This window comes from Oryzias latipes, chromosome 5, assembly GCF_053564925.1.
Source record: "Oryzias latipes strain Hd-rR chromosome 5, Olatipes_Hd-rR_3.1".
Taxonomy (NCBI): domain Eukaryota; kingdom Metazoa; phylum Chordata; class Actinopteri; order Beloniformes; family Adrianichthyidae; genus Oryzias; species Oryzias latipes.
The window spans coordinates 3,165,055-3,174,854 of NC_136241.1; the positions used below are offsets into that span (position 1 = coordinate 3,165,055).

At 38.8% G+C, this 9,800-nt stretch overlaps 1 protein-coding gene across 1 annotated transcript; it reads left to right on the forward strand.

The window, feature by feature from the left end:
• The first annotated feature begins 218 nt into the window (after positions 1-218).
• Positions 219-7,612, forward strand: LOC101171808 (SUZ RNA-binding domain-containing). Its single transcript, XM_004086101.5, has 4 exons — positions 219-3,896; positions 5,254-5,303; positions 5,389-5,655; positions 5,762-7,612. Exons 1-4 carry the CDS (start codon positions 3,846-3,848, stop codon positions 5,871-5,873), a joined length of 480 nt encoding a protein of 159 aa, XP_004086149.1. The 5' UTR covers positions 219-3,845; the 3' UTR covers positions 5,874-7,612.
• Positions 7,613-9,800: the final 2,188 nt, after the last annotated feature.

A 9,800-nucleotide genomic window follows, 5' to 3' on the forward strand; every position in this document is an offset into this window, starting at 1 on the left:
ACCGCTTCTCCTCCACATCGAAAGGAGCCAGCTGAGGTGGCTCGGGCATCTAGTCCGGATGCCCCCTGGACGCCTCCCTGGAGAAGTGTTCCGGGCATGACCCACTGGGCGGAGGCCCCGGGGAAGACCCAGGACACGCTGGAGAGACTACGTCTCTCGGCTGGCCTGGGAACGCCTCGGGGTCCCCCCAGAGGAGCTGGAGGAAGTGGCTGGGGTGAGGGAAGTCTGGGCATCTCTGCTCAGTCTGCTGCCCCCGCGACCCGGTCCCGGATAAGCGGAGGGAGATGGATGGATGGATGGATGGATGGATTGTAGGAATGCATTTAAGACACTTATAATAATCAGAAAAATAATTCAAAAAAATACTAAACAAAGGGCATGTATTTTCCATTTACATAAATGAATGAAATGTTTGCATAAAATAATAACAACATTAATGACATCAGAAATTCCTGGGTCCAGATTTTCCATATAGAAAAGAACATCACACAAGGAAAAAAAAGGGAATATTTAAAATTTTGAGAGCCAACCAATTGTGTATATCAGACCAAAATATTTTAACCTGGTTGCAACTGTAAAAGAGATGTTCTAATGTTTCAGTTTCAGATGAACAGAATATGCATGGTTCCGATTCAAATTTGAATCTTTTATGTAAAAAATCTCCAACAGGGTAAATTTTAGATATTATTTTAAAATGTGTTTCTTTCATTTTAGGTGGAAGTGGGTACTTTGTGTATAAAGAAAAAGATTTGTTCATTTGGGTGGTTTCTAAATCGCATCTATTGTTTATACTAAAGTTGCAGAAAATTAATTGTTTAAAGGTTAGAGTTATTAATTTATGGTTGCATTTTTTATCTTTTAGGGGAATATTATTAATTTTTAGCTCCGAAAATTGTGGTTTGGTTTCATTGTATTGTAGTATGTTATGAATAAGATTAAGTAGAGGTAAGGGAATTGCTTTACAGACTTTGTTATAACAGTTACTAGAATCCTTAATCTTGTATTTGGTTACAAACTCATAGTATGAAAACAGCCTTCCATCAGTACGCATCAAGTCATGAACAAAACACACACCATTATCATACCATTCAGACATAAACAAGGATTTCTTGTTTACAGTTATAAATCTGTTGTTCCATAAAACAGTGTTGTGAGGGGAGAAGTTATGGTTGAAAAGCATCTTTCCAAATTCTAAGGCTTGCTTGTAAAAGTTTGATAGTTTTATTGGTATTTTTGATGTATTATAATCACACTTCAGCAAAAACTCCAGTCCCCCGACCTTACCGAAGAGTTATGATACCACATAGAATGAGGCTGGGAAATACAGCCTTTTAACCGTTTCATTCTAAACGCTACAATCTGTGATTCAACATCTAAAGCTTTTAAGCCGCCATTTTTATAATCTCTGACCAATTGTGATTTTTGTATATAGTGAGTCTTATTTTTCCAAATAAATTTAAAGAGAATAGAATTAGACAACTTGATGTTCTTTGGGGATGTATATAATGAGTGGCAGGGATACACAAGTCTTGAAAAACCTTCCGCTTTGGATAATAGAATGCGGCCAAATATTGATAGACCACGTCCCAACCATTGATTTAAAGTTTTCTGTATTGTTTTTAGTCTGGGAGTGAGATTTACACTTTCTCTATCTTTACTGTTTTTTGTTATTATTAGACCAAGATATTTCACTTCACTTTTTACAGGTATGTTTTCAATAATACTTTGATTGCAGGTATGTATAGATAAGATTTCACATTTTTTGAGATTTAGGGTAAGGCCAGATGCTCTTGAAAACAAAAGTATTTTATTGATAACAACAGGTACCATATTTTTATTCTTTAAAAATAAAGCTGTGTCATCAGCAAATTGACTAATTTTAAATTCCCCGTGGTGTGAGTGTGAGAGTGAATGGACGTGTGATTGAGGATATTCCACCCTGCGACAGACTGGCGACCAGTCCAGGGCATCCCTTGCCTTCGCTCAAGTGGCCGGGATAGGCTCCGGCAACCCCGTGACCCCGAAAGGGAATAAACGGTAAAGAAGATGAATGAATGAATGAATAAATTCCCTGCCTAAAATGTTAATACCCTCAACACCTCTATTAACAGGAAAACTGTTTGAGAAACCTCGGTTGATGGCAATGATACTTATGTCTTTGTAAAACATTTTAATTATGTTACAAAATTTTGATTCAAAGCCAAAGTTTTTCAAGGCATTAAACAAAAAGGCGTGTTCAAATGAGTCGAAGGCCTTAAAAAAATCCAAAAAAAGGATAAGACTTTCCTGAGGAATAATTTGATTGTAATCTAATATATCTAAGATTAAGCGAGTGTGGTGATGAATATGTCTCCCCTTAATAAATGCTGATTGTGATTCGTCTATGATCTGAGATATTCCTGATTTCAGTCTGTTAGCATAGATATGTGCTAGTATTTTATAGTCACAACAAATAAGTGTGATCCAATTATTAATTAATAACACATCTTTGCCTGGTTTGGGTAAAATGGAAACAATGCTTCTTTTCATTGTAGGTGACAACATCTGTTCGTCGATGCATTCATTGAATGCCTCAAACAACATTTCTCCGATGTCAGTCCAAAAGTGTTTGTAGAACTCAGCTGTAATTCCATCAGGTCCCGGTGATTTACCACTGGCCATCTGGGAAATAGCTTTATCAAGCTCATCTATAGTAAGTTCAGATTCCATGAGATCTCTGAATGTCTCGTCTATTTTAGGTACTTTATCATAAATTAACCTTTCAAATAAAAGTGTGTTTTGATATGAATATTGACTAGTGTAAAGGTTTTTATAGAAGTTGGTGATATAATCCTTAATATTGTTTTGATCTTCTATTAGAGAGTTTTCTATCTGTAGCTTAGTGATTGTTTTTTTCCTTTGTCTACTTTTTTCCAAGTTAAAAAAGTAAGTCGAATTTTTTTCTCCATCTTCCATCCACTTTGGCTTTGAACGAATAAATGCTCCTTTGGCTTTTTCGGTATAGAGTTCATCTAAATTAGATTATAATTTGTTAATTTCAATGACATTCTCCTCACTCAGTTGAGTTAAATTACACAAAGTGTTTAATTTTGAAATTATTTCAGTCTGTTCTTGTCTTTTAGCCAAAATTTTTCCTTCTACAATCGCAATTTTTCTAATATTAAATTTTAACCACTCCCATCTATTAATAGGAGACAGGCATTGTATTTCTTTTATTTCAGGAATAAGTGATTTGATTTTTTTACAAAAGTTTTTGTTATTTAAAAGGCTATTATTGAATTTCCAGTGGGATGTTCCATTTTTTGGTTGATTTTTTTCAGGGGAAAGAGCCAAAGTGATAGCTGGGCGTTTTTAAACGTTCACATTTCCCCTGAGTTCCATTGTGATGACGTGAGACAGTTTTTGTTGTTTCGTTTGTTTTAAATAAAGATCGATTTCAGCTTTTTTGATACTTCCGGGTCAACTCACTTTTTGGAGAAAATAGTTTCAAACATCCAAACAGTTTTCAGCCCCCGTTCTAGCTGTGAGTTATTTGGAGTAAAGGGGTTTATTATGGATTTTACATCATATATTATAGTCGCGGTTGATCTGAGAAGCACATTTGCAGCAGCAGGTGACCGGAAGAAGCTGCTTCAGTGAAGCATTAAGCTAGCAGGCTAACAGCACACCACAGAAAGGCTTTCAGGACGTTGTTCTTTCAGCCATCATAGGAACTGAAAACGGTGACATTGGACTATCGGTGATTCTGCATAAGACCCGTCTGCCTTTCCGGGACTCCATGATTTAGATGGGATTCAGTTGGCCGGTGCAGCGAAGCTTCAATCATCCGAAGTCCTGTTAAAAACATGGAGGATGAGGAGGTAGCAGAGAGCTGGGAGGAAGCAGCAGACAGCGGGGTGAGCTGAACTCAACAGGGCTGTTTCGCTAGTAAATCTGTTTGGTTTCTGTTAAACGGTCAAGCGGAAAACTAATCCGTAAAGGTCGGAGTTGTTGACTGTTTACAGTACGTGTAAACATGTTGAGGCCTAGTTGACCCACATCGCTGTGGCAAAGAAGTAGACTAAAACTGTTTAAACAGTCATCACAGTTTTAGTCTACTTTGCCCTTCAGTTTCTCTGGTGGATTGTTTTCTTTTGGGTGCAAATGGGTTAAATTATAATCTCCAAGAGTAGAATGTAGTTTTAAGACAGCTGTAAGTAAAAATCAATAAACTAGGATCAATTTTTGGTCATTTTGATCCCAACATTGAGTCTGTTGAGATGCCCCTAAAACCTGGTTATCAGTTTTCGTCAATGACTGGTTTAGTGTAGTAATTGTGTACCCAGGATAATCTGGTGTCCTTCCTTAGATAACAGGAACTACCTGGTTTTAGGAAATCTGATGAACACACCTAGAACTCCTCTCTTTCACTTGATTTCTCCCTGCATGTGTAACAGTTGATCTGATCTATTTTCTACTCTTGCATTAGGAGGGAAAAAGGAAGACAAACGAAAATGACCAATTATGGATGGAACGGTCACAAATGACCCGGACAAATGAATGACAGCAGAGTGTAGCCGACTTTGTAAATCCATATTATGGTAGAGCATCTTAAAGAATGCAAGAATGGCTGATTTCAGGGTAAAAAAGATCTCCACATGTTTAAAAAACTGACAGAAAGTTTGAGTCTTACATCCTGGGAAACTCTAAAAAATTGGAGGACACAATAAAACACGTAAACCAGGGTTTGGGGATTTTTAGATTTCTGAAATGCATCATATTCCTTCAGCAATGTGAATATTTTTTCAGGTAGGAGGTTTTTGTAGAAGTATGATGATTTAGAGAGAAAAAGGTTGTTGATTGATCTTTGTTCTCATTGGCACTGGTACAATTAAAAACGAAAATTTACCCTGAAAATACTTACCACTAAAATATCATAAATAATACACACAAATACATAAGAAGTGGTCTCTAGATTTGGTCTCTAAAAATGGGAAGTTATAATTAAGTTCTTGTTAGATAAAACTGCAGCCGTCACAAAGAAAACAAGGTAACACAATAAATGTTAAAAGGATTAAAACCAGGAGAAAAAATAAACAAATATAAAAGAAAACATTACATCACCACAGTACAGTGACTAAATAAACATCCACCGTTGCACAGTCCAGATTAAATTTGACCGTTTTTATTCTTTAGCCCTGTTTAAGATCTTTATTGCAGTAAAAACTGTTGTCCTGCAGCAGCTGTGAAATGATGTGTTCTGTGTTTCCTCAGGAAATTGAAAGAAGACTTGAGGCAAAGCTAAAGATAAATCAGGAGGCAAAGTAGGTGTCCACACATCAGCACATCACCATCTCACTGTGTGTGTGTTTGTTTGTTTGTTGTACTCAGTGGTTGCTGTCTTTACAGGAAGTCCACTTTGAAATCTGCGGGTTCACCTGTGCGAACCGCCGTTGTCATCCAGGATGACTCTCTGCCGGCAGCACCCCCGCCTCAAATCCGAATATTAAAGCGGCCTTCCAATAATGTTTCTGCAGGAAACTCTTCTCTGTCTCGTCCTTCGCAGCAGACTAAATCTTTGGCCCAACGTGAGGCAGAGTATGCGGAGGCAAGGAGGAGGATTTTAGGAAGTGCTTCTTCAGAAGAAACACCTCAGGACAATCCAGGCCAGGATAGGTAAAAAAATATATATTACAGCAGTAAACCACTGTGGAATTCTATAATATCAGAAAATATATAGTTAGGTATATAATGTTGAATATTTTTTCTCCTTCCACACTAGACCTCCTCGTGTGAGCGTGCAGCCACAGTTAGAACCCGTTCGTCCAATCAATCAGGCGATCCGTCAGCCTACCGGACCTGATGGCACCCCGGGCTTCCGCCTCTGTAGATAAATCAGAGCTGCCTGGTCCAAGGCAGCAGCTGCCTCCATGAGAAGACACAGCGGGTGGAGGTTGATGGGGTTTAAAGAGCAGAGTGGTGGGTGGGTGACGAAGCTCGGACCTAAACTAACTCCTGAACCCCCTCTCTGCTCTGCTCTGCTCTGTTGGCTGGATCAGTTCTTGCTTTTTGCCTCGTCTTTGTAAAGGTGGCAGAGATCAAAGAAACCAAACCCCTTCTGTTCCACACAGCAAACAGGCGCACACTGTGATGCTTTGATGCACTGGGACGTGTCCTGGGGTCCAAAGGCCTGACTGCTGGGCTGCATGATGACCTATCAGGTGTTTGTCCTTTCAGGCAGAAACAATAAAACTTGTGACTCTGTGGGGAAAGTCACAGTGTCATGAAGGCAGACGAGCTGGTCCTGTGCTGACGGGTCATGACCACAAAAATGGTCTCGATTCTTTAGGTGAGCTGGAGTCCAAGTTCTTAAAGGTGCCAAGAAGTGACTCTGCGCTGAGCAGCTCGAGTGTAAAGACAGAAAGTTTGTTCCCATAGACGGCACAGAACCCATAACGTGCTTCTTACCACAGATGACAGGCGTGACGTGAGCTTTGCTCCACAAAACTCCTCCAGCACCGCGATCTAAAAGAAAAAACCTGTTCAAGCGTTCACATTTTAAAAAAAACGGTTGTTTGAAGGACACTGTCCTAAAAACCTGTCTTTTTCAAGCAATAACAGTAAGATTTTGTTTTAGAACATGAACATTGGTGTCCCCCCCCCAGGTGACAACCTGGGCCGTCAGCATTTAAACGGAAGGACTTGGCGGCTAAAGAACTGATGGTTTCTAATAAAAGAGGGGAAATGCCTTTTAATCGCAAAGCAAAGGCTTTTGTGCGTCAACGTCCCAAAATGCTGAATTATGTTAGAAGTACAATGCTGGAGTCTGTTTTTAGGCTGACCACACTGTACCTGCTCACATCTATCTGCTTGAGTGCACTGTTGTCATGGAGACGGATATAATCCTACGTTAAAGTTTGACAAATTTTAAATAACTCCCCAAGTTTAGTTGAACGTCCACCTGTTTTTTTTTTACGTTTTGCAAAGCAGGATTTTTGCAATATTGCTTGTGGTTTGTTACATAGTAAAAACAGCGGTATGTAAACTGTCAAATCAAATAGAGGATAAAGAAAAGCTTCCTGTACGAACTGCTGGGTTCACAATAAATGACGTAGGTCTGAAAGCTCACTTTGATGCCTTAAATGAGAACTGATCCCTTCTCGCCAGCTGACACTTGTGTGGTGTTTTCTTTGGCTTTTTTCTGAGGTTTTTGTGTGCTTATTAGTAGCTTATGGTTTTCTTGACCAGATCCTGCTCAGTCTAGGCACACATTTACAGAAATGTTAAATCAAATGACTTATGCTGCTCAAAAACATTTCAGTTCCACTGAGCTCACGCTCCATCAAACAATAGCTGGTACAAAAAAAAGTTTAGAGTCACTTCAGTATTTTTGTTCTAATGAATGACATATTTTTTACATATTTGGAACCAGATTTTATATTAAATCTAGTGAATATCTTATCGTAAAGTTGATTTAGTAATGATCCTAAATGAGCTCAGTGAGATCTGCTAATATTTTCCAGCAGTCATTTAAAGTCACCAGTGAGGTTGAATTGATGTCATTGTTTTCAAATTAAAACCACAAAGGAAATTGGAATACTTTTAATAAACAAAGTGATACATTTTTCTGTTATTTGTTGTTCATTTTTCAAAGATGAAAATGTGGGAAAGAGTTTTTTTTTAAATAATGCAGCAACATCAAAGGTTTGGAACAAACGTCTATATAAAGCTGCTTTCATATTTGTTAATTTTCCTGTTAAATGTTGCTTTAATTACAGGGAAACTCAACAGTTTTTGATTTTTCATTTCTGTTTAGACTCACTGATCATTTTTTGATCTATTTTAAAATCTTCCCCATTAATCTTGAAATTATAATGATGCTATTTTTAGCCTGAATCTAAAAACAAACAGTCCTTTTCTTGGACAGTTTCTGCAGAATGGCAGCAGTTCATTAGAAATTCACCTCTGAGTTGTGGGCAGGACCATTTGCACGGAGCAACCCTGTCCCCCCTCCCCATAATCCAAAAGTGAGAGCTCACTGTTTACATGTTGTCACGCCAGCTTACAGCACCTCACACCCATTGACTGGACCAAGTGAGTGTGATGTCACCCAGAGAAAATGCCTGGCTTCCGCCTCAACAAAAGTCGGTTTAATTTTTGGGCGATATGGACGTCGACATGTTGGAGCCAGACAACGTCACAAAAGTTAAAAGCTGTCACGCACCTATGTGTGCAATTTGTTCTCTGCATTTGACCCATCCCCTGGGGGGGGGGGGGCTGCAGACACAGCCTCCAGAACCATTTGGTGGTGTAACCACTTAATTCAACCTCAAACGGGACACGGCGCCTCCCTGCTTGACACTCAGCTGTCAGGCCTGGGCGCCGTTTTTAGAGTCTTTGGTACTACTCAGCCTGAGACTGAATTCACTCTGTGGAAGAGTTTCTCAGGGAGGACGCTCTACCACAAGGCCACTGAGCTGGAAGCAGTCTGAGTCAGCGTTTCTATGGTATTCACTCTGTCCAATCAGGAGTGAGCTTGTGGGGAGTCCACAGTCCTACCACTGAAAGTGCACTCTGGAGAGTCTGTCAATCAAATATTTTGAACATTTTAGGTGGGGGCCAGCGGGCACCAGATACCTATATTAAGGCATCTGATTGGTCAATGCCAATAAAGAGGAAAAAAAAGAGGTAGGAGAGTAAGAATTTAAGAATTTATTCTGACCAATAGAATGACTGAGTGACGGCTGTTTATTTCGCTCTAGAAGTCTACGGGAATGTGGCCTCAGCAGGTACTTCCTGTTTGGAATGCACAAGGGAGGGTTCGCTCAGTCCAGTTCTTGTATACAGTCAATCCTCCCACCACTAACCTAACATTACCGGTGCAACAAAATTTCAAGCACCATTGGAGTTATTCAGCCGTCCAGTTTAGATCCAGATAGCAGCACAGACGAGGAAAACAAAGACGTTCATGGACCTAGTCGTTTGCATCAGAATGGAGCAGAGCAGGGAAACTGGCCCACCTGGCAAATTTTCTACGTCACAAATGAGCACTTTCTACTTCTGATTCACAACGATTTGAACATAGAAATACAATTTTAAGCTTAAGTTTATTGATAAATGTCATCCGAAAAATGCCACAAGTACATGTTAAAAACACAATTTTCATCCAAGAGGATCTTTAAATACACTTTTGATTGTCCTATGTCATTACGCAATCCAGGACCACGTCGACCGTTCTACAAATCACAGAAGGCATCTCAAAAAAGGTCACAAGTTAAAAGACAAAGGATGGAGGCTTAAAAGTTATAGACTTTGAATGTCCCTGGAAATCTTGAATTAAAAAATTAATTTATTCTAGTATTCTGTTCCAAACTAGATTTTTTTAACAAAATAGGTGGATTTAAAACTCCTGCCAGACTATGATACATATATATATATATAAAACTACTAATTACTCATTAGAGTTCCATATACAGGTGATATTATATTGGAAGTTATTGTACCTTCACAATTACCTCATCTCTTTAGAATGTGGAAGAATAGATTTATTATATACAGAAAGAACTTCTTTATAAAGAATGGTTTGAAAGGAATAGCTTGTCTATTGTCCATTTAATGAACTCGCATGCTGACATATGATCAATTTTCCATCAAATACATCTTTGAACAACTTTCTAACTGAATTTATCAGACTATACAAGGCTTTACCCAAAGAATACATCAACCCGACTCGTAATATAATAAGTTATCCACCTATAATTCCACGATTAGGCTCTTAATTTATTCACAGCGTCTCAACTGACGATAAAAAGTGTACCAAT

What these genes read in the sequence shown, in the direction of transcription:
- LOC101171808 (XM_004086101.5), top strand. Translation starts at nt 3,846, where the DNA reads ATGGAGGATGAGGAGGTAGCAGAGAGCTGGGAGGAAGCAGCAGACAGC. An exon ending in AAGATAAATCAGGAGGCAAA is followed by an intron (nt 5,304 to 5,388) that starts GTAGGTGTCCAC and finishes CTGTCTTTACAG; the next exon opens with GAAGTCCACTTTGAAATCTG. An exon ending in GACAATCCAGGCCAGGATAG is followed by an intron (nt 5,656 to 5,761) that starts GTAAAAAAATAT and finishes CTTCCACACTAG; the next exon opens with ACCTCCTCGTGTGAGCGTGC.